Source organism: Patella vulgata, chromosome 2 (assembly GCF_932274485.2).
Source record: "Patella vulgata chromosome 2, xgPatVulg1.2, whole genome shotgun sequence".
NCBI lineage: Eukaryota > Metazoa > Mollusca > Gastropoda > Patellidae > Patella > Patella vulgata.
The window spans coordinates 15,311,750-15,337,295 of record NC_065880.2 but is presented as its reverse complement, the minus strand read 5'-3'; the positions used below and the strand labels follow the sequence as shown (position 1 = coordinate 15,337,295).

Here is a 25,546-nt window from a genome sequence, read left to right as displayed (position 1 = left end):
CACTTAAAGTATTTATGTTTTGATACCATATTTTGGTGCCATGGTGGTGGTAGGGTTGGAATACTGATACACGAATTTAGTGGGTCAAGAATAACCATGGGAATTTCTCTACCTGAATTTCTCTTTGGTTAGGGTCAGGGGCGTAAATGTGGGGGGTTTGTGGGGGGGGGGGTACACCCCCCCAGGAAAAAAAATAGTCGGTCGCTAAATCAGTGCAGTCGGTCGCAAAATAAGAGCAGTCGGTATCAAAATAAGTGCTCACTGCACACGTCACGCTACTCACGCAAAACTTTAGTATAAAATAACCTTGTCAACTTATGTTTGAAAAATGATGTGTTTCACTCTTATTCTGTTGTGAGTATGTAGGTCTAAGAACAAAATTTCCCCCAGGTAGAAAAATAGTCGGTCTCAAAATAAGTGCAGCCACTGCAGTCGGTCTCAAAATTATTCATCGCCGTCTTAATGAATTAATGAGGTAAACAAATAATGCCAGAATAGATCCCAAATACTAGTCGGTCGCAAAATCAGTGCAGTCGGTCGTAAGATATGAGCAGTCGGTATAAAAATAAGTGCTCACTGCACACGTCACTCTACTCACGCAAAACTTTAGTATAAAATAACCTTGTCAACTTATCATGTTTGAAAAAAATGTTTTTCACCCCATGGCAAAAAAATAGTCGGTCTCAAAAAAAGTGCTCACCGCAGTCGGTCTCAGACTAAATGAATTAATGGGGTGTTTTCTGACCATCAGAATTCTGCAAAATCTCTCCCCAAAGTCCAGAGCATTTCAGAGACCAAGTAAGCGCCCCATTGAGGTAAAGTGCCCTCAGGCCCAGTCCTCAAAAATTAAAAGCTCAGTTATACATATCGGCGCTCAATTCCGTTATGCCATCATCATTCTTCAACTCCTTCTCTGTCTTATACTATCTCATCACTATCATATTCACAGTTACAGTGAATCGCCCAGTTAGTAGTACCACTAGTGAGTGAGTCGTGGTTAAAAAGACTGTAGAATTGTTAGTTCTACTCTCACAAAACAGGCGACATTGACAGATAGGCCTCAAGATTCTGTCCCATTTCTTATCCTCTCGTTAACGAGAATTTGGATCCATTTGCCATGACATTGAATAAAATTGTCAGGCCCAGTCCCAAAAATTAAAAGCTCGGTTACACATCTGAAATTTTTTCGCGCCTGCGGCGCTCGATTCCATTATAACATCATTGTTCCACTCCTCTGTTGTCTTATACTGTCTCAGCACTATCATATTCACGGTTATACCGATCTGCCTAGTTATGTTAGTAGTACCACTGGCACTGGTGTGTGGGTCGTGGGGCGCGAGGCTGTACAAAAGTTCTGTCAACTCTTGCAAAACAGGCGGAATTGATAGGGGCAAAACTCGATATTTTGTCTAATTGACTCGGATTTCTGGTCCTCTCGTCCACAAGAATTTCTCCAAGCAATGACCTCAAATGCCAAGATATTGAATCAATATTTCAAAATTTTCTCAGGTTGCTCAGTGTTATAGGCACAATCATATATGACATAAACTTTATGTCAACTTAAATAAAACTGCTTTCCAGCGAGACAACGATCGGCAAACAACTAAAAATTATACAATACCACCTATGTTCTACCGGGACGCTTAATGTTATAGCCAGTATTTTGTTGACATTCATTGTGGGGTGGAATTGTGGCTGGGGTGGCGCCCTAGATTTGGCCCCCCCCCCTCAATCTAGATCCGCTATTGCACAGGGCCCCTACAAAACTCGCACCTGTGAGGCTCGGCTCCTGACTAGGGGCATGGGCATCAGTCGGTCGCATTTTGGCTAAACACCCCCCCCCCCCCCCAAACAAAATCGTTATGTACGCCCCTGGTTAGGGTACTGCCCGCATGGTACACAAGGAAAGTGTGTTTCGTATATAGTAAATATCCGAAACGTTTGTATATGTGGGGCCAATATGGTATCCATATGGGATTACTTATTTGTATGTATAAGTTCATTATTGAATCCATAGTTTTAGTTTTGTGAACCAATCTGCACAGAAAGGATTACATGTGCACCAGAAGCTTATGTGGTATGGATATGATATAACCACATTCATGTATATTATGTATATGGGTTCAATATGGTATCAATATGGGATTACCCACATGTGTATCTGGGGCCAATATCTTATCTATATGGCATCTACCACATATAAAATAATACATCTGGGTCCAATATTTTACCCATATGGGATTAGTCGCACTTGTATCGGCTTCAATGTGGAATCATACCCATTGCATTTAGTAGATATTAATAAGTATTCAGAAAATTAAAATCAGAATGTCATTAATGTGTTTATTTGGGATATGTTAAACTTACTGCGCCCTCAACAGTTGTATTTACATGACAAGTAAACAGTCGCACATACAGGTGCGATTTACAGGTATGGTCTTTTTGCAATTTCTTTATTGATCTACTTTACTTAAAAATATTTTCAATTTCCCATTTCTCCTTCATTAAAATTTAATGTTTTCGCTTAATTAAACATAAACATTATGCAAGAGCTAAATCTGACTATTGCAGGTCTTTCTTTAGGTCTGAAATGTCATATAAACTATTAATTAGACATTTATTAAAAAGGCCATAATCAACGCCCTCGATGGCATCTTATGGGTCCGAATTTCATTAGATTTGAATCAGATTTTCTGTCCAACGCCCTTGATTAACCGCAAAAATGGATAATCAAGTCTTCTTTATATTATCGTAACAGCGGTAAAAATGACAATCGAGGCTACTGTGTATATGAATCAGATTGAAGCAATTTCACTGAAATTTTCGACATTTCCCATTTACATTATAATCCGTTTTTTATCTATAATATATTGTCAGCTCTTTATTTAATCTTCCATAATGTATCTTTAAGTCAAACAATTTCAGGGCAGGTAACCTAACAGGTTACCGCAAAGGTTGTCTGGAAATTATTTGTAGCAACCTAGATGTATTAATGATGAGACCGTCTTTGTATTATAACCTGTAGGAACTGAGAAGTAAGAGATTAGAATTTAATAAAATTGAGAAATGAAGTCTTTTTTCTTTGTTTTAATTTATAATATTGAACATGAACATAACTTTGTAACACAGGGATCACGAACAGGGGTCAATGGCACAAAATTCTTGAATTAACAATGGATCGGAAGCACATACTGATATAATACCTGAACAAAATATCCAATCTTGCTGAAAAGTGGTACAAGGCATGTTCGATCGACACTCGATGTATGTATACAGGCTGATCACGATGTCGTCCATTATCAATAAATTAAAAACAAAAAAATGCGTTAGATTTTTGAAATCGTAACTGGTTATATTCAAGGTGATGCCACTATGCAAATTATAGGTGAACAAATTTATCACCAACATATCAACCTCAAAATAAACAGCATTTAAAAAAATAACACTTTTGTACTTCTAAAACCAATACAGTAATAACAAATCAGAAAAATATAACTTAAGATTAAATTAATTTTCAAAAAGTATATAATATTATGAAGCCATACTTGCAAAAGTGCTAAAGTCTTTGCGCGCAATATAAACAGGTACTCCATAGGTAGATGATTTATTCTACTGCCGTAATGAAATTTGTTTTATATTTTAAATAAAATTAAAATCCAAACAATTTGGAGATCTTTTATTAATATTTTTAGATTACTATAGAATTAAGTGGTGCACTAATATATACTTTGCAGAGATTAAACAGATTACAGCAGAATTCTCCTTATCACAGACTATAATAAGTTTACCATGAATAAAAAATAGAGTTTGTTCATGAATGAAATTGTGACACATATTTTCATTTTAAGAAATATGTACTTCACTCTACCATTCAAAATAAATGCCCGTCTCTGTAGAGCTTTAAAGCAAAAGAATCGTAATACATTATTCTTTAAAGAAAAAAATCAGGACCGGTTTCTACTAAAATTTATTATGAATACAGCCTGGCTGGTATAGGTTTCTTGCTAGTTAGATTTTAATGACTATAGCAGATTCTGTACTCAAATTATATAATATCTGACCATACAGCAGAGTTCATCAAGTCAACTGTGAATACCTTTCAGCGCGTCATCCTATAACAACCAATTTAGTCTGGTCATTGGTTTAATTTTAGATTCCGAACTGCAGAAGTATATGTGTATAGCAGCTAGAAGTTAGTACTAACAAGAAACAGACCAAAGTGGTACACATCTCTGCAATCAGTTCACAAAATTTAATCAAAGGTAAATTTGTCCCATCCTTCCTATACGACAAAATAAACTGAAATGAAAGTTTTTAAAGTTTCTGTATTTTGAAAATACTTATATAAAAGTTTTATAATAATATGAGGATGGATTTGAATGGATGTTTCTTTTTTTCAGATATTTTGAAAATATTGGCAAATTCTGAAACAAGAAAGATGTCATTTCAAGAAAGGTGACTTTTTACTTTTTAACTTATAACACGCATTAATGTGTGTCATGGCAATATATAGGTTTCTTGCTCTCGCTGGACAAAACGTCGGAAAATTTTATCAGCTATACAACGAAATACATACAAAGGACATTATAACCGAATTTGGTAAAACTCTAGTTTGGTGCCACCCCTATACACAAAATATTCAGCCTCGATGACAGCCTTGGTTTAACTACCAACCTTGAACAGAATGACAAACAAACGACAGTCATATATATTAGTATGGACTCTATATTATGCCCCCCCCCCACCTCCAAAACAAAAAATGAAATGAAATGAAATGGAGTTTAACGTCCTACTGTTCTGCTCCTAACCTGGGCTAATGAAGACGGGCATACGCCATACATTGTGCTATGAGGGAAATTTTGCCCGGACAGCGGCACTACGGCCTACTCTTATATCGAATTCCAACTGCCAAGGGATCTTTTACGTGCACGCCAATGTGTACACGGGACCTCGGTTTTTCGTCCCATCCGAACGACTAGACAGCTTTCCTTGTCAGCCCCTCCGTCCTGCATCACTGACAAGGGAGAACCACGCCGGAAAATCTGGATGAACTTTCTCGGCCAATGCAGGGATCGAACACCCGACCTCCAGGCTAGCGAGCTAGCGTCTTACCCACTTAGCCACGTGATCCCCCCAAAACAAAAAAGTTACGAGTCAAATTTGTTGATATAGGTATGTTAGAACAACACTGACAGATAAATGCTTTTGTCTGGTGCCCTTTTTTTCACAAAAAACTGTAACCATTTATATTAATGATCAGGATGATGAAGCTGCTTGGGTGTGCATGTTTTAAGACGTGACAACTCGCATTAAAATAAATGTGAATTTATGGAAGAATAGTTTCGTTCGATATGTGATATTTTGCAGGTAATATATAGTGCACTTACTTATTTTTTCGTTTTTTCATTCTGTTTTAGATAAACCGACTTGGACGATTAGGTGGCAGAGATGTCCTGTTCATCGTTAACAACATCATGAAGAATCTCAGTGTCACTTATGTACAACGCCGTTACAATTGGACAGGATAAAATGGCAAGCGTGAATTAGGGGCACATGCTACAGCTACCATTGTTTTTAGTAAGTAATATTGATGATACGTCATTGTTGGAAATAAATGCAAATCAATAATAGTTCTGGTACGATGGGGTTTATTTTAATGTTTTTACAATCGTATATCAAAAGTCTTTTTGAACCCTCTGCATATTTCAGTTGCAATTTAGATTTGAATTGTATGTGTTTTGTGGTCTAAGGGGAGACCATATCGAAAGAGTTGTGTTGCTTTGTCAGGTTGCACATCAACAGACCTAATGCGCTTTCCTTTTAAATTACAGATCCAGTCAGAAGAAATCCAATGATTTGAAACACCACAAACAAGGAAATCAAAGCTGGAGTTAGTCGTTTGAACTGGTTTCCTGACAAATTCAAGGGACGGGATGGTGGGAGATCTCAACGAATTTCAACCGTCCTAATTGAGAAAGCATAATAATAAAACATGAAACCAAATATAAATAGTTTTGTACTTATTTGGTACAAGATCCCATATGTGTCCCATATTATGCCCATATTAAATTTATTTGCACCCCACATGAGTCCCATATAGTAACCATATGGCATTTCTTAACATGGCCATATGGGTCCCATGCAAGCCCCATATTACATTTATTTGCACCCCACATGAGTCCCATATAGTACCCATATTACATTTCTTAACATTGCTATATAGGTCCCATGTAAGCCCCATATAACGCCCATATTATTTTAAATGACTTACCCATATAGATCCCACACAAACCCCATTTAGTACCCACATGGTTGCCCATATGGATCCCATATGAATGTTGGGTGCAAAAATGTTGGGGTCCCATATGGGCTCCCCATATTAAATGACACATGGTACCCATATGGTACCCATCAGTGAATGTTATCAGGGAACGTCATCGATATATCGATAAGTGAAATTAAAAAGTTTGACTGATCGTTTATTAGTTTTTACGAGCGTCTGTATGTAATCGGCTTCGTACGAATAGAGAAACAGATCAACTTTAATGTAAGAAGTTGCAGTAGGCCTATCTAAACTTTTAGGCCATAAACCATAAACCCGATCATGTACACAGTGGCGGATTAACCACGTTTGCGCCAAGGCCCCAAGGTTTATGGTTCCCTCAGAAAGTTAGAATACAGAACATTTTAGCATTGTTGAACATTGTAGGTGGCTTTATTCAGGAATAGGCCTACTATTCCGAATCCGAATAGGACTTTTCAGATTGCGTCGATTTCTTTAGTGATCAGTAAATGCACGTGACGTAAATTAACTAATTGATTGAAGTTTACTGAACAATAATTGGATATTTGATATAGATTGCTAACCATTGAGCATTCACATTCCAATCGATAATCAATAATATTTTTTTTTATATAATTCAATTCCAACATAAACTTAAACAGGCATTATCAGGCTTTCCAGTATGGAGTGAACCGACTGGATAACAACTGCTACATTTCAAGGGAGCGAACTATAAATAAAATTATGTTTACTTCCGATTAACTTTGACGGAGTCGGAGAGCAAAAATTTATGACATTACAATATGAATCAAATATTTGATCATTGTTAACAGTTTAAACAATTTTATTCTGTAAAAATGCCAGGTGGAAGAAGAATGTTATCCAGAATTCAGTCTGCTTCGTCTTACAATTCATCCATCCATAAATCTTCTGGTGGAAGGTGAGTCAAAAACTGAAATGTCAATTGAGTGAAGAATGTTCCATTCTTATTATACTGTCTGATTCATCGTAAATTTTAAACGGATTTCTTCGATTATGAACAAACTACTTAACGTTGGTTATTATAAACTTACCTGTGTGTTTGTAATGAACACCCGTTCGATAAAATCCATTGCACAACTAATTATCACAACGATGAAAACAAGTTCTCTCTTGAAAAATTGAAATATCACAAACTTTTCCCAGAGAAAAATACCAATATGGAAGATGGTTACGTCACTCTGCGGAAGATATCATTTCGTATTAGGGGTGACAGCATAGGAAATTCAAGTACAATTACGACAAGAATCCATGACCACTCGGACCAAAGATCACTCGGTTCAAGACCAGTCGGACCAAGTGATAGACCACTCAGCCCAAACAAATAGACTACTCGGACCATACAAAAAGACTATTCGGACCCAACAGAAAGACGACTCGGACCAATAATAAAATGTTGTTTTAATAAATTGATAATTGCGTTTGTTTTAATATAATTACTCGAACCAATAATAAAGTGTTATTTTAATAAATTGATAATTGTGTTTATTTTAATATGACTACTCGAACCAATAATAAAGTGTTATTTGAATAAATTGATAATTGTGTGTGTTTTAATATGACTACTCGAACTAATAATAACGTGTTGTTTGAATAAATTGATAATTGTATTCCAAATCGCAAAATATCGAGAACCACACTTGTAGTCACGTTTAAAAAGGGGCATATAAACGTCCGGTCTTCGTATTATTATGTGCTGTTTATATTAACGCATCAAGGGCGGATAACTTGAAAACGTGTCTCCACCCCCCCCCCCCCCATATATAGTAACCCAGGGGTTAGTGGGGTAGAACGGAATGAAACCACTGGGGATACCGCGAATGTGGAAAAAGTAAAATTAGGCTGTCAAACAAGAACAGTATACCCGTATATGTAGAAACTGTCAAAAGTCTGGACATACCGAGTCTCATTGCAAGAGTAAAGAAAAATTAGATTGATATTTTTTTTTGGCACCATTATTAATTAATTTTAAAACTAATCGTTGATTTATTTACGTACACAAAATTGAACCAAACAACTCTAAATATAAGAATTCCGTATAAGAATTATTTGCTTCTTTGTATTGTGATTTAATAATAAATAAATAGCATATTGTCTAGCCTTATAATATAATTTAATTGGTCCGACTGGTCTTGTTTTGGTCCGACTGGTCTTAGTCCGAGTAGTCTTTGGTCCGAGTGGTCTGGATACCTACGACAATTGGCATTGAGTTTGAGCGTTCGCACACATAACTATCCGCATTCCTGTATTTAGTTACCGTCTTTTACATTCTAGTAAAATCTCTGCAAATTTTATAGCTTTACTTTTTGAAATATTTTGTTCTAATTATTTGATCAGCGACTCGGATGGGATTATTTACTTTTGAACACGCATGCCGCACAAACACAACTATACATTCGTTTTACGGGCTTTATCACACTTCGGTCAAAACTGTCGAATCGAGAATTAATGTTCCGCTTCTTTCGGGGTCATACGGGCTTAGTAGCATTATATACCCACCCGGGCACCCAATACGGCAATAGACACGCTGAGGGCTGCCGCAACACGCTTAAAGATGTTACTGAAGCGGTTATTATTCGATCGAAAGAATGCGTATAAATTTAAAAATACACTCAGAGAATTCAGAGGTAAGCTTCGTGATCCTTGTTAAATTATTTATAACATGAAGAAGATAGGATATTTATAGTTTATTCATGACTTTATTTTTACGAGTATCCGTGCAATCAGTGATATTTTAATTGTGAAGAAAATTTGATAGACTGGCGATCAATGGTTTCCATATAAATCTCCTATGTAATTGCCTTCAATTGATATTTTTCGTCGCCCAAACCCATATACGATCAAAATGATCGCGCTGTCAAACTATCTTTCAATGTTAACCAACCCCCACAACAGGTATATTAAATTGGACCAATACGTCACGAAGACATTGTTGACATCGACTCTGTCGAAATTACAAGTAAATTTTCAAATTTTTCAAGAGAGAAATTGTTCTCATCGTTGTGATAATTAGTTGTGCAATGGATTTTATCGAACGGGAGTTCATTACAAACACACAGGTAAGTTTATAATAACCAAAGTTAAGTAGTTTGTTCATAATCGAAGAAATCCGTTTAAAAATTACGATGAATCAGACAGTAGTTCAGCTCTGAACGTAGGTCTCATTACACTCGGCCTGTAAGTTCAGAAACTCTTCTATTGAATCCTTGTCGAAACTGAGATCCGCCCCAGTCAATCTTACTGGGCAACTTTTTGCTGCTAAACGGTCGCGTGTCAGTCCCCGTCAACGCCTGAACAATATAAATGAACACCTTAGTGAGATATATTGTCTGCGATATCACCTCGGTGGAAGCGGACGTAAAACACAACTAACAACTAACTGAGAATATAAGACCTTGCTTACCTCGCTAGAACCAGTATGAGCGACACAACACGCTGTTAAAAAATACTTCTCCGTCTTCTAACCGACTTGGCGGACTTCATTGAAAGGGTAACGTACAAATTTATGAACTCGGCCATGTAAGAAAAAGATGAAACAAAATTTAGGTAAGCCTGGGGGGAAAAAATTGGATTTGATGAAAGAATTTGATTGAGACAGGTATTACTTCAGTTTACCTACAATAGAAGAGATATCGCTGTCAGTCTATTTTATTCCCTGCAATTTGTACAGGTTTGCTAATTATGTGTATATTGATGTATAAAGGTTATACTGCATGGTGTAATTGTAATGTTTATGATAATGTGGGTTTATTTTACAGTCATGGAGGTGAAGAGAGAGATCCAAATGTTATACCACTAGCTTCTATGGTAGTGTTACCAAAACATGCACAAGTACCAGAAATACCAGGAGACGGAAATCTGTACTTTGAATCCATGTTATATTTCTTTGGTGTCATTGTTATGTTTCTACAATATATCAATTTATATAAAACAGTTTGGTGGTTACCTCACTCTCATTCTAATTATGCTTTGGTAAGTATTACACATATATATAAATATAAGGCCATATAAAAAAGGAATTCTGGTTCTTGGATAATCCATTGTGACTTAAAAAGTGCCGAATGACCCATTTTTATTTTAGATAAAGAAAGTTATAAGCAGTTATTTAATTACTGCACTTAAATATTTTACCAAGGTAACAGGAAGTAACTCTATAAAAAAAATATGAATAAATTCAAAAAACATACCGTAGGCTCCTTTTTTAAGTACATAACCCTTATTAATGTTACTGACAATCAAAATTGATACTGGATAATTATACGTTCCGATAAATAACATGAGAGATAAATTTAGTCCCTTGAAATGTGATGTTTATAAGATGTCATTTAGCCTTTTGACAAAATAAAAACACAAAAATAAAAGCCTCCCTCCTGCGTCAGAATTTTTGGAAGAATTGTCTGAGAACCAATATATTTTTATTTTATGGCCTAATAAACTTGGTAAGCATCCAACAAAAGTCAGTCAAACGGTTTAATGCCTGTACATCTTCTATCTTACATTAGCTTTTTTATACACCTAACCAAATTTAGTGGGGTATCTTTAGGAAATTTACACCTGTTCAAATTCAGTTACTAGACTGATATGGATAAGGGCAATGTTAGGCCCTTTGACGTAACTGTTTTCGTACTCCCACATTTAATTTCCATTTCTTTATAATTGGATTTGTAAATTACATCCATTGTTATCTGTTTGCAACATTTCAGTGTGAAATTCATGATAATTTAGCTATTCACACAAGATTGGAACCAATGTCAAAGAGTAAAGTGTAGACAGACCACTGTGTCAGGCTACAATGCCCTGTTATTAAATTAAAGATGCATTATGTAAGAGCTAAATCTGCCTATTCCAGATCTTTATTTTGGCTTCAAAAGTTATATAAACTATTATTTAGACTTTTATTCACATGACAAACCAATCATCTACTCTCTAGACCATTAGATGGGAGAGATTTAAATTGATTAATACATGGTCACCATTTGATAATTTAATATAAAAAAGATGAAGTGAGGATATGTCTCGTATAACAAGTATGGTGTTATGATTAATAAACAATCTATGCCACATCATTTAAAAACTTCAAACGGTGATGACATCACTTAGAATAAAGTAATTTGAATGAAATTTTCAATATATCAATTTTGAATTATCTGTTTATTTTGAACTATTATAGCAAGAACGGCCAGCTCTTTATCTAAATCTTTCATAATGAATCTTTAAGAGTGTATAGTGTAGTTAATGCAAGCAAAAAATTTTTTGATTTAAATTGACAAATAATTCCTGTTTTCAATGTCGAAGACTTTGGATGATATTGAGGCTACTTTAATTGAAGTTTTGAAAAGGGTGATTCCAATGTTGAACCTATAAGAAGCTTACATAATTATGTAATTAAAATGACCCGTGTGTATGCCATAGTGGTTGCTAGTTCCTAATATTCTTTCAGTGGTAATCTTTTGTTATTTTTGACAAACAATTGGTTATTGTCTCATGATCTTTATGTGTGTTGGGGTGGGTTGAGGATTTCGTTCATTAGATGAATTTTTATCTTCCCAGTGAGTACTGTAGGGGATATTGAAGATAACCCTTTGACCTACATGTATATATATACCCCTTGAAAGAGCCAATTGTCAGAAAAATACATAACAAAACACATTGTTTCATCAGAGAATGATATTTTGAGAAAACAATCATAGAGACAGAAAGTAGCACCTATTTTGCATGGCTTTCACTGCAGCCTGCTTGCTTGAGTCCATAAACTTCTACCATTATTTAAGATTCTCTCTCATTTTGTATTTTTTTTATATTTTTATATTAAAAAACAAACAGCATCCTTTCATAACACAATGACCAGGCAAATGACACCTGAGCATGCACTGGTTGTCTGTCTAGGAGACGCCAATTTCATTGAAGTATAAGGGGGGTAACTCTTGTTTCTCACTAGTCTTGATTATAGATAATTTCAATTTTTTAGACTTCAAATTAATTGTATACTAATATTCCAAATATAGTGTTTTCTTTAAATGCTTTGGATTAATTTCATTGAATATTTGGAATTCCATTGTGATCTACTTAGGCCTTTAGAATTCATGTGGTAATACTCTCTAAATATTATAAAAATTTATTGATTCATTTTGTGAACTGTAAGTTGTTTTCATATACTCATAGGGAGAATGGCCAATTGAAAGGACAATATAATTGTCAGAAAAGTATGGGGGGAACATATGTAGTTAGGGAAACATGTTAAAAGTTTATGGGTGGTTTCCAACATAGGCAGATAATAACTTTCAGAATTGTTCAAACAACCTAGTTCCTATTTCAGTCAGGGGCAGAGATAAAGGAGATGTGTCTATATATACAGTCACTTTGATTGTACAAAAACAGAGGCTCAAAGTTTTTGTTTATTAAACCATGATAATTTCAATTCAGTCATTTGTGATAGCAATTTAAAAACAATTCAAATGATTTTTTGTATAAATTAATGTATCGCTTTTGTACAAGTTTATATTTCTGAAAGGTTTTCTTCACAAATTTGAATAAAGATCTGTTTTTCATCTCTTTATATCTGTCCATATGTAAGTCTATCTAAAGGATTGACTTTATATTGGTACACTGTTTACATTCATGAGATGAAGAAGTGTGTTGATTTTTGATATTACCCTTGATAAAGCTGAAAATTCTGGAGAATAAAACTGTCATCTGAGTGTGACAATATTTATGGACTTACTTGCAATCCTCTTTTTTTTCTATTTAAATTTTATTACAGAATTTCTACCTGATAGACCCAAATCTTGTGTCATTCTTGGCTATTCTGATGAGTAGAAGAGTTGTTGCTTGTTTTATGCAAGAGGTATGTATTGATCACTTCTGTGAGTTGTTCTGCTTATATATTAGTCTGTGATGTTAAATACACCAAAAAACCAAAGAGATCACAAAATCTTAAAAGACACAGCATTGTGTAAAATAAACACAAATAATATCTAAAGAAAGCATACATTTTTAAAGAAGTATTTATTTGTTAATTTTAGAATAATTTTCTCCTTTTACAATCAGTTTGTTGTGTTCTTTTTCTATGGGAATCAGTAATATAAATGTGTTGAGTCCTATCAAAATTTAAGTGGTTTAGAGGGGTAATAAATGCTTGTAAAGGTTTTAAGAAGGTCATTTAGATAAGTCTACGGTTATTTCAAAAGAGGGGGGGGGGAGTGGTCTAACGGGTGCAATGGGTACTTGACAAGGAGTAGGGTAGGGTTGTCTGCCTAACCTCTTGGTTTTTTTTCGGGAACTCTGGTTTCCTCCTATGCCCAAGTGAATTATTGAAATAGCAATGCACCATGTGTTAGTCCCGAAATGACCTAGTTTGTGTCAAGTGAGGGTTAAACCCCATTTCTCTTTCTCTTTATTTTAAAGATGACCGACCAACCAGGGGCCCTAGCAGGTTTAAATATCTGCTCATTATGTCTTTATCTTAATATTCACCTGTTCGGTCTTTTTTAAGTCTTTCTGAGCTTAGCAGTGATTACTAACTGCAAATTTGATAACAAATCAAAATAGAGTTATAATCATTTGCTTTCCTTTCTGTTTATTTTTTAAATATTAATTAATTTTAACTATATATATATTTTTCTTGTAGACATATGGATGGAAATCAAAAGGTGTGCTATACTGGTTGTTACAGTTACTCAAGTTAATTATTGTATTGAGTTTTATAGCTCTGTGTTTTTATACTGGTTATCATGTTGTCACTAAATACTCACCTCTCTACTGCCTCTTCTTGGCATATCCGTAAGTATAAGATTGGTATGAATAAATTAATCTTGAATGAATATGTCCAAAATATGTATATTTTTTTTTTCAAATCAGCTGTATGAATTCTAAGGAAATTAAATTTTTGGACAGTTTGAAAAAAAAACTTTGTAATTTTCTGTCTGTTTTGTGCTAATAGCATTGATTCAGATATCTATAATGGTGGATTTGTTTATTTTATTAATTCAATAAAATGCTAAAATAGACTGGATTTGATTATTGTAGGTTTTTCTGGGGAAGTGGTGATTGAAAACATAAACAATATTTTTTTCATTGTCCATTACTTTTATTAAATAGTTTGAATTACCCCCTGGATGCTTTCAGACCTTTTTTTTTTAAAACAATATTTTATTCAAAAATTGAAAAGGATTGAGGTAGAGTCATAGCCTATATGACCTCTATCCTATCAAACATTAAAGGTGTTATTGCACAGTTCATCTTCGTGATGACTATTTCACAGTTTAAATATGTTTTAAAGGGTGTTGTATGAATATTATTATTTTTCAGCTTAGCCACCTATCTTATTCTGTTCGGACCCACGGTGAAACCATTATATCATAAATATTATGCCTGGCCGCGATATACCACAACATGTCCGGAAAGATTTACACCAAAACCACGTAGTAAGGAGGGTCCAGATAGGGACGCATTTATTTTTCACAGCTGCACATTAACTCCTGACATCATACGAGATGAAGTTGAGGCCATGAAACAAGATTTTAATTCTCGGATGAAACAAGTTTTGTTCAACTCCATGTTATCGGCCTACTATATGTCATTTGTACCACTGTGTTTTGCTCAGGTAACTTTTATCCTTTTTCTTAAGATATCCTAAATCCTAATTGAAGTTGTTTTGATATAGATTTCTTCTTTAATTCTGCATGGGTTTGGAAATTACAGTATTTGCTATAGGAACCTTGCAGTAGATCTACTAACACAAATATTAGTTCAAAGTTTATTTTGTCGTATTTGATTTCAAGTAGGTTTTTAAAGCTAGCATGAAAGAACAAATTAATGAGGTAAACTTTTTTTAACAAGATAATACAGAAATATGTATATATGTCTCAAGTTTTTAAAGTCAATTTGTATCCTTTTATCATTTTAATAAAAATGTCAGGTCAAAAACGTGAGACATCAACAACACGGTTCAGGTCATTATTTTTTCTTTTAGTGGAAAGACATGTATTTTTCACCCCATGCACCTCAACAAGACATTTTAAAATTGTAGTTTGAAGAATAGGTATCTTGTAAAAATCAATTAACTTTTTGCTGTAACATCAAGATGTCTGGCTCTCTAAATGTACAGTTTAAAAGTAAAAAAATACTGTGACAAAGTAGAAAATTATTTTTTACATCGGAGGGAGCAAAGTGGCAGACAGTTACAGAGAGAATAACTCTAAATTATATTACCATATTGAACTGACTTTTTGCGTGCCGATTTTCTTTTACTTCTTTTCATTCATATAAACTTATTTAGGATGGCTTAAATTATATCTATTTGTCAATATTTGACAGTCTAAAATGTCTGTTTAGCTTCACAAAAAAACATAATCATCCAAAAATATAATTTTTTCATGCTAAATATCAGAATGTCCAAAACAACTGTGATAATTGTTGGGTAAGTGATTTGTGTTTTTCAATGTTTGTTTCTTCAACATTTATGTTTATAGTCATTTAATTATATTTTTCATGGATATTTGACCGATATTACCTTATTTTATATTTGTCTTGAGGAAAAATAATATTTACATATCTGGTACCTTTTATTATGGTGCTTATTATTTATTTCTGTATTCTCATGTCTGTATGTTCTCAGTATAAAAAAAAGGTAGGGGTGGGGAACTGTGCTTGGACCTTAGACTACAAATAGTATATAAATTTCTGTTACATGTAAACCATTTTTGAATAGCACCAATATTGACTCTGATTTAAAGTGGAAATTAGTGTAGGCATTTCGGAATAATTTGTCATCATCATCAGCATTTAGTTATGATAAACTTTAAATATTTTTTGTTTAAGTTCCAATTGCCATTTTATCAAATAATAACCATTGTTTGACTCTCAATAATATCATTGTAAAGAAACATTATTTTGGTTCCAACTAGTCTAAGAATTAGAGTGTTCAAACATTGTATTTAAGTGCCAGTCCATGAGAAAACCATGCAGAAATCGGGAAGGTAAGGGGTCGGCCGATTCCATTCATATTCACAGGGTTTGGTCATGCCCATGAGACTACTCGATAGCCAAAACCGCCGATCTCAGAAATTGACCATAGCTGAGATACGGCAAACAGGTGTTTTTTGGGGCTTTTTGCTCATTTTTTCGTCAATTTTAGGTAATGTTAGCTGCTGTTTTTCAGGTTGTAAATGAGTACTTATGAAACAAATGATGATTCGATATATTAGGCTAAGTAGTAATGTTTCAAAAAAATGAAAAAAGAAAAATCTATCTTTCCACTGAGGAGTGCCATTTGGTTATTCCTGAAGGGTATAAATCGAACCCTACAAAGTACCCAACTTTATGCCCTGATATCTCCACTGCCGCGGGGTCCCATGAATTATTTTTGTGGTTGTTAGTAAACGGGTACAAGGTCTCTCGATTAAAAAAATAAAATTTCATATATCTTCATACGCATGCGCGATAACATTGTCTAAGTTTTGACAATTTTGATATTGGATCATCTGATTTTTATATGTTCTAATCAATATAGTGACAAAATATGGACGCTAAACGACTTGATACCATCGGCAATTGACAGACTAGCGTTTCGAACCCGCTCAGGCAGTCGTAGAACCCGCTCTGTCAAAACTATCAGTTCTGGTATCCAGCCATCCAAGATGGTGGCTGCTGTATGTGGTTTTTCGCAGTTTTCTACTTCAAAATGCGGCGTTTTCACTGTGTATCCTAAAGAGACTGAGCATGTTTTATTGAATGGGGGACTAAATACATCAGAGGGTATCTATCATTGGTAACAGTGGATTTATTATGCGGACGCTAAATAGTAAGAGTGATATCCGAGGGAGCGTTTCATTGATATTTACTATTTATCAATGATAGTAACATCGTCCTGCTCATATTTACTATTTTTCAATGATAGTAACACCGTCTTGCTGATAGATCCTGATATACACTGAGGAGGTTAGATTCATGAGGTACTTCCACTATTTTATCCTTCTGATATTTTGTAAAAATTTATGAATGTAAATTTTGTATGATATTTTGCGAGAGTTCATGAATGTAAATTTTGTATAATACTGTATTTGATATTTTGTAAGGAAAGGATTCATTGAATGTCTCTGATATATTGTGAAAAATTATGAACGTAGTTTTTGTATTACATTTGATATTTTGTGAGGGTTCATGAATGTAATTAGATGTGATATTTTGTAAGGATTAGTATTCCCTCCCGAAAGTAAATTTTGTATATATTTGATATTTTGTGAGGATTAAGGATTGACTCACCAGGTCAATAACGGGAATTGCCCAATTTAGTATTTAATCTGCGATTGTATATTCTTACCTCAGAGAGCAATCTGCGCTTTCTGCTTTACGTACAAGTTTAAAAAAATGTTATGAGTTAGACCAACATGTATAAAACTAATCTTCTACTAGTACCAATAGTTGCTGTTTGATATTCTGATATATACGTACACCTATTGCTACATTAAGCCAATTGAAAAAAAAAAAGTTTTTTGTTTATTTTTGGGGCTTTTTGTGAAGATGATGATCACTGCACTTTAAGAGTGTAGGACTACTACTTGTAGGTAGGGTATAGTCTAAATATAGATGATTAACTCGTTGGTCGCAGGTAGAGGTAAAGATAACATCGGTCCTGAAAATTGAAAGAAAAGACAAAATCTTGCCTTTTTAGTCGTGCTGACCTGAAACTTTTTAGAGTGTAGAATTTATTTTCCAATCTTGAGGATTTAGGCCTACATTTTACTATTCAATGACTACTGTGAGCTATGACAGTTCTCTCAACTGCAGCTTATAATGAGATCTGTACTTATCAAGAGATTTAAGAGTGAAATAATGCGAATTTTAGCAAATTTTCACTTCCAGTTGCATTATGTTGCGAAAACACAGCAGCTGTGAAGGCGTCTGTATTATACTACATTTGTTTGAATATCAGTTTGATAATATTGGGGATAAAGCTTCGTAAAATTGTCGAATTTATCCGATTTTTGTCAAAATTACCCACTATTTTTGAGAGTGTAGTTATAGACATATATGAAATTTTATTTTTTTAATCGAGAGACCTGATACCCAGTTACTAACAACCACAAAAAGAATTCATGGGACCCCGCGGCAGTGGAGATATCGCGGCATAAAGTTAGGGTTCTTTCTAAGGTTTGATTTATACACTTCAGGAATAACCAAATGGCACCCCTCAGTGGAAAGATAGATTTTTCTTTCTTCATTTTTTTGAAACATTACTACCTAGCCTAATATATCGAATCATCATACGTTTCATAAGTACTCATAACCTGAAAAACAGCAGCTAACATTGCCTAAAATTGACGAAAAAATGAGAAAAAAGACCCAAAAAACACCTGTTTGCCGTATCTCGGCTAGGGTCAATTTCTGAGATCAGCGGTTTTGGCTATCGAGTAGTCTCATGGGCATGACCAAACCCTATGAATATGAATGGAATCGGCCGACCCCTTACCTTCCCGATTTTGCACAATTTTGCATGGTTTTCTCGTGGACAAGCACTTAAAAGAAATGTGAAGGTTTCTTGATAAAGGGTATTTCACCCGAAACGTCGACCAATTAAAAACAATCTTCTACTTCTACAAGTCTGTTGTGTATTCTGTTGAGCGGGCATTCTTTAATTTTATTTTACTACTCCGCCCCGCAGGTATCATCTTTTGATCCAGTCTCCACGCAGATGTATCAGCCTGTCCAACTTTAATTACTCTCTAAGGGAGTGTTGCCGTAACCTTTTCCTGTTTCCAGTTTCTAAAATTTCAATAATTTTGTAGATGACACAGTATGTTTTAACCTCATGCAAAGGCTGGAGACAGTTCGTTATTAGACTGAAGTTTCACTTAATGTTGCCAAAAGTTTTAAAACTTTATCAAAAATTTAATTCCTGGATAGACTGAATTCAATGACAATAAATGTGTAACTATTATAGTCTTTTATGGTCCCATTAAAGCTTTTACTGTAGTTTGTTTTTCAATCTTGACATTTCTTCAAGCTTTGCATGATTTAGTTGTTGTTTATTATTTTGTCAGTAAATTTTGTAATTTCTAAAACAGATTGTGCGTACTATGAACAGTGATTCTCTTAATTATATTATTGTTATTATGATCTTAGCATATTACACAGATTTCCACATATGAATATTTGAATTATGGATGGAGGGTTGAACAAATTAACTAGTATAATAGAAAATAAAACATAAAAATGTGAAGTAGGGATGGATGGAAGTATATATACTGTGACATTTTACTTTGGATTTCTTAAAGGACAATATTGGTGCCAGTCATTATCACATATGTGATAGAACTAATTAAACACGTTCCAAATATAATTTTAACACAGAGATCATAACAGATACATGGCCGAATTTCTGCTCACTAATAATCCCTTCCAAGACCAAAAGTCTGTGCATTACCATGTTTTTATAAGGTATAGAATGAATATAAACAAGGGAATGTACGGACTATTTCTATTTTTCTCGTGTTCTCTTATCTTATGACATTCAATTACTTTATTGAATTGTCAGGTATCCTCTTACAGTCCCATATAACAACTTTTGGTCTTGGAAGGGATTATTAGTGAGCAGAAATTCGTCCGTGTATCTGTTATCACTCGTCACATCAGTCAGTTATATAGAGTGATGACTCGTGTTTTCCTTTGGCGTTCGTCACTTCCGATTCAGGAAACCTGTGACATATGTGATAATGACTGGCACCAATATTGTCCTTTAAAGAGATGTGACATGAAAAATGATAAACTTTTTTAATACAGTAGTAATTATTGGTAGGGCATGAGTTAAGTGAGCTTGTGTTAAATCGTCTATATTCAGTTTCATCACTACTTTCAAATGATATTTGGAAAAAAATGGCCGGTGTAAAAGATAAACATCACTTGATCATACATTACCCACTAATACGTACTCATGAATTACCAAAAACATATATCTACAAAAGCCAAAATAGATCATCCCTACAAGTTTTCTTCATGTTCGTCATATACATGTAATCAAATGGAAGCAGCTACAAGTTAAGGATTGGGATCTTCTGAGCCAACATTATCTAACTTATAACGGGTGGAAAAATTATATTCATTCTATTATCTGTGTATTTAAGGGAGATAGTGAACCCACACAAACAGTAAGTACCGTGTAGCTACCGATGGACAGCTACCAGAATCAATTTTTTAAAACTTTTTTGATATCCTCTTCAAACACCACATTAAATTAAAGGTTGTATTCAGGATGTCACTGGCAGTTGTAAGGGTAGAATCATGAATAACACATATCTTCAACACACAAACTAAACAAATTGGACTGATTTGCTACAAACATCACCATTATAGTATTTATGACGTCACCATTATAGTATTTATGACATCACTAATTCATTGAGTGTAAAGCTTGTAAGGGGGCACCTAGTATTTTTCTAAAAGTCAATCTGATTATCTATTATTTATAAGAGAAAGCAAACAGATGAACCATCCTCTTAAGGCCATGAGAGATGTCCACCCTGTTGCCCATTACTAGTTCAGAGACTTTTGATGGTTTTCTCTCTGTGTGTAGTTATTTAAAATACTTTGTGATTGGGTGGCTTGTACATTGATCGGATATATTTCATCATACAATTGGTATTACTTTCTTTTGTAAAAAAACATTAAATGGATGATCATATCCACTGTGTTTCATCTATTCTTTATTAAATCTATAATTTTTTCCAAGACAGACCTTCTTGGCAGTCAATCATATAGTCATTTATTGACAATAACCTACATTGGTAGTAGTTGCTTGATGGGAAGGCGAGTGGGGATTAAAATGGGGATAGAGGAACTTAAGTGTGGGTGCAAGCAGTATAAAGTTCATTCACCAAGTTTTGGTGTGGACTATTTGAGCACGATGACGACGATGTTCTGAGACATGACTTTGATTCCATACTTTCTGTCTAACCTCATGTTTTTTTCTCGTGTATTCCAGTTTTCCTCCCTCTTCTAAAGAATCCTGTATGCAAAGATGGGTGGATATGAAACCTATTTCTCTCCCTCAATACTGCCTTAATGTTTGAATGCATCAGCTAACAAAGAACAGTGTTTAGAATTCTGGTCAGCTAAATGTAAAAAAAAAAATTCAGTGAAATTTTTTATTAATTTATTTATTATTTGTTTTTCAGAACACGTTATACTATGACACCTGGTGGGTAGGCCAACATGTTTGTTTAACATGGTTGAGTTCATTCCTTATGTTGATCTGTCATTTTTTATCACCAAAATATCTAGATCTTCTACATAAATGTTCTTTACATCTGGGTAGATGGCAGAAAGTAGAAGGCAGACATGCTCATGTACCTTATAATGCGTAAGTTGGAATATTTATTTTAAAGATACATTATGTAAGATTTAGATAAAGAGCTAGTCATTCTTACTATAATACTTCGAAAATAGATAATGTAAAATGAATAATTTGAAAATTTCATTCAAATTACTCTATTGCAAGCGAAGATATTAGCCTTTGAAGGTTTGACAAGACATGTGCAATAATTCCAACCACCGTACTGGTTGTTCGATGCCATTGAGAGTTGATTATGGCCTGGATAAGTTAATTAATGTCTAATTAGTAATTTAGAATAAAATTTCTTGCATAATGTATGTTTAAACAGGACGGTGGCATATACCCAATCTGATTAAAATACAGATCCTATTTCGTTTCGTTTTTTTTATAGTTCAAAATTTCTTTTTACTTGTCTTCACTACTCTAGGATCTGGAAGTGTTGGTATATAAACCGCGATCTGGTTAATGTGAGGGATTAGCCAATGAAGCGGTCTGTTACGGCAAGTTCTTGGCATACTATGCACGGAAATGTGGGTAAACCACTAGAAACATCTGACATCATAGTGTCAAAAGTTGCTCGTATGACCCCTGACGCGACCTATCACTACAACTGGTCAGATCTTCATTTAGTATAGGCCATCTAAAGTAAAAAACGAAACGAAATATAGATCTGTATTTTAATCAGATTGGCATATACCAGTAGGCAGAATTTCTGAAAGGCCACAAAATTTATTAGTGTTGAATATCCCCAGAGATAAACAATTTGATAAGTCAATACTTCGGGTCTTTATAACTTGATTCTAATTGAGTTAGAGTGATGAAACTTTGTGTTTAGTTTCACTTCATCAAAATCTTGACTATGTTCAATCAGGAGTATTTTCTGCTAAGACCATGTATACATAAGCAATTTGATTGCTCAATGCTTTACAAAATTCTGAATGTGCAATAGTGTCATCTATTTATTTGGGATTAAGGCACAGGACATTGGCCTCACTGTTGGCTAGTTCTACTAGTTTCTTTTGATGGTAAAGTTCTGAAAGCGGTCTTAATGTTGAATGGAAATTGATTTCATATTGTTCTTGCAGTTTTTGTTTTAAAAATTCTTCAAAATGTTATATTAGACACTGTCCTTTTTCTTAGAAAATAAGACTTTATGCTTGTAAACCTATTTTAAATGATGATGATAATGATGATTGAGTGTATTATTATTATTACAGATGGTCAGAGTTACAAGTATGGCCACAAGGTGCTCTAGTCAAACATGTCCGTGGTTTATTTAAAGCTGATGGTATTAATGTTACAGCTGAACCAGGCAATAGTATGCATGGCAGATTTTATGTAAGTTATATATGTCATTGCAGCTGTTACCTGATTTTATTTAATTGTTAGGGTTGGATGGCTGAATGGTTAGTGTGTGCGCGTTGTATCATTTTTTCTGTCATTGAGTCAACTGGTGTGGTTTCGATTCCCTGGTTGTAAGTGACAAGGAGTAGTGTCGCCTGTCCAACCTTGTGGGTTTTCTCCATGTCTTCTGGTTTCCTCCCACTGCTAAAGACCCATATGCGCAAGCAAATTATTGAAATAAAATTGAACCATGTGTTAGTCCCAAAATGACCTGGTTTGTGTCAAGTGGAGGTTTAACACCATTTCTGTGGCCAAGGTTTTTGTGACTACAGCAGGTATTTGTCTAGTCTTTCCAGTTACTTATACCTGTATCACTACTCTCCTAAACTTCTTAAGACCCCCTTTAAAATCCAGCGAGTATTTTTAAAATCTATTTTTATAACAATTCAAAAATTTCAAAGAGTTAATTTTATTTTTAATAAAAGAATAAAAATCAGATAATTTTTCAAAACCCATGAATTGATTACATGTATATTATTTCTTATTTCAGTTTCTATTCAGTAAACCATTGAGAGTTATTAACTGGTTATTAATTATGGCCTGGATGTTGATAGGATATCAGTTCTTCCGTCTGCTTCAGTGTACAGAATGGAGTCACATCATGTCATTAGCCCTAATACTCTTCTGTAATTATTATACTGTTTTTAAACTAATGCGGGATCGATTCATCATGGCAAAATCTTATAAAGAAGAGGACTCTCTAAATAGCTAAAGAACAAAAATTGAGAAATAAAAGTGAACTATATTGTGTGGTTTTGTGGTGTTGATCTACGTGTCATTGTGATGTTGTGTTAAGTGTAATGTACTATGATGTTATCCTTCCAGCTTATAAATTATGGTAACAATTTCTCTGACTTTTACACCATGACCTCTTACATGTACCATGTATTGACCTATTCGAATTATAGCAAACTACAGTAGCAGGCTGTAATATCAATATTTTTTTATTTTTTAAAAGATACATTATGTAAGATTTAGATAAAGAGCTGGCCGTTCTTGCTATAATAATTCAAAAATTGATAATGCAAAATAAATATATTGAATATTTCATTTAAATTACTTTACTCTAAGCTAAGTTATCACTGTTTGTAGTTTTGACAAGATGTGTGCATTGATTATTATCGTAACCACGGTAGTGGTATTTTCAAGACTTAGATTTGCTCCTCCATTTTTAAATTAAATCATTAAATGGCCGAACCACCCTAATCTAGTTAAAATCTTGAGCATTCGATGGCATCGAGAGTTGATTATGGTCTTGTCATGTTAATATATGTCTAATTAATAATTTATATAACATTTAAGGCCTAAAGAAAGACCTGCAATAGGCAGATTTAGCTCTTGCATAACATATCTTTAAAATCTTTAAAAATAATATCTTCACTGCCTCACATTGGAACTAAGTCATGGAGGCAGGCTAGTAGTGCAAACTGATCCAACACTAACCTTTAATATGCCAAATCTCCAGTTACCATGCAAACAATTAACATCCACTGCTTGATCAGTATGAAATCTTGTGTGATATATAGCTAGTCTCTAGGTCAGCATTGCCCTCCTATATTATACTGACCTGCCCCCTATGAATAATATAAAGTGAAATAACTTTTTCTGACATTATTTTGTTGTTTGTTTTTAATTAATGAGTATTTACCTGTAGTACTTAATGTCTTTAATAAGCTACATAATAAAATATTTGTTAATTTGTTTGGGTTTTTGGTATTAAATGTATCTGACTACTGAAATGAGCCATTAATAGTTAGAGATATTGAATAACTTCTAGAAGCAAACCACTATGAAATTGCATCATCTCAGTACCCACAATTTAGCAATTCTCTCTCTATCTCTCCCTCCTTTTTCTACCCTTTTGCATGGCCAATTTTTGTTGAGTTTTTGGTTTAGTATTGACATTAACATTTTCTACCAGTTTTTAGTAAATACAAATATTTATGGTTTAGAGGCAGAACTTAACCTTGTTTAGAGGTTGCTTACATGTTTTTAGTATACTAATTCTAGTTTATGTATCTCAAAATTACAATGGTCAACCTGATACAAAATTTGGAGCAAAGACATGGCCATTTGTTGCTCTGTCTGTAGTGAAAAGCGTGCAGCTCAACGACAATTTGGGGAAAAGTTGGAGCTGGGCAAATAGACAAGAGTTAACATACAGAGTTATCCACCTTGGCAGTTTTTGTTATTCTCTTGTTCCACTATAAGTTCATAGAACAAGTCGAAACCAGAATTTATCTGGCAGGAAAACATAAACCAAACGTGTGCTGGGGAACCATTATTCAGTGACAAAAAAGGCAGCTGGTCACTTACATAGAAAGCAAATTGTTTTAAATTCGTAGGCTATGCATATGAAACAATTTTTGGAACATGTTTGTCAGTAACACATGATCATTGTGTGTGGGTGTGTGTGTGTGGGGGGGGGGGGCAGTGCGTTTTATACGCCCAAATTGTCATCTATATCGGCCCGTCGTCCACAATTGTTCTCG

The 25,546-nt window shown here is 34.2% G+C and overlaps 1 protein-coding gene and 1 long non-coding RNA gene across 3 annotated transcripts; both read left to right on the top strand.

Annotated features, from left to right (window-relative positions):
* The first annotated feature begins 4,097 nt into the window (after positions 1-4,097).
* On the top strand, positions 4,098-5,561 carry LOC130010926 (uncharacterized). Its single transcript, XR_008786212.1, has 3 exons — positions 4,098-4,262; positions 4,401-4,455; positions 5,418-5,561. It is a non-coding gene; the product is annotated as an uncharacterized LOC130010926 (long non-coding RNA).
* A 1,486-nt stretch (positions 5,562-7,047) lies between these two features.
* LOC126810543 (transmembrane protein 39A-A) lies at positions 7,048-24,755 on the top strand. Of its 2 annotated transcripts, XM_050535672.2 has the most exons (9): positions 7,048-7,223; positions 10,081-10,294; positions 13,083-13,166; positions 13,950-14,101; positions 14,630-14,924; positions 15,711-15,740; positions 21,493-21,677; positions 22,868-22,988; positions 23,545-24,755. In XM_050535672.2, exons 1-9 carry the CDS (start codon positions 7,141-7,143, stop codon positions 23,764-23,766), a joined length of 1,386 nt encoding a protein of 461 aa, XP_050391629.1. In that variant the 5' UTR covers positions 7,048-7,140; the 3' UTR covers positions 23,767-24,755. The 2 variants fall into 2 exon arrangements, with proteins under 2 accessions (XP_050391629.1, XP_050391630.1); XM_050535673.2 differs by lacking the exon at positions 15,711-15,740.
* The last annotated feature ends 791 nt before the right edge of the window (positions 24,756-25,546 follow it).

Excerpts from the sequence above, each read along its gene's own strand:
- LOC126810543 (XM_050535672.2), top strand. The coding sequence starts at position 7,141 with ATGCCAGGTGGAAGAAGAATGTTATCCAGAATTCAGTCTGCTTCGTCT. Across the intron at positions 14,925-15,710 it reads TACCACTGTGTTTTGCTCAG|AATGTCCAAAACAACTGTGA; the intron begins GTAACTTTTATC and ends GCTAAATATCAG. Across the intron at positions 21,678-22,867 it reads GCTCATGTACCTTATAATGC|ATGGTCAGAGTTACAAGTAT; the intron begins GTAAGTTGGAAT and ends TTATTATTACAG.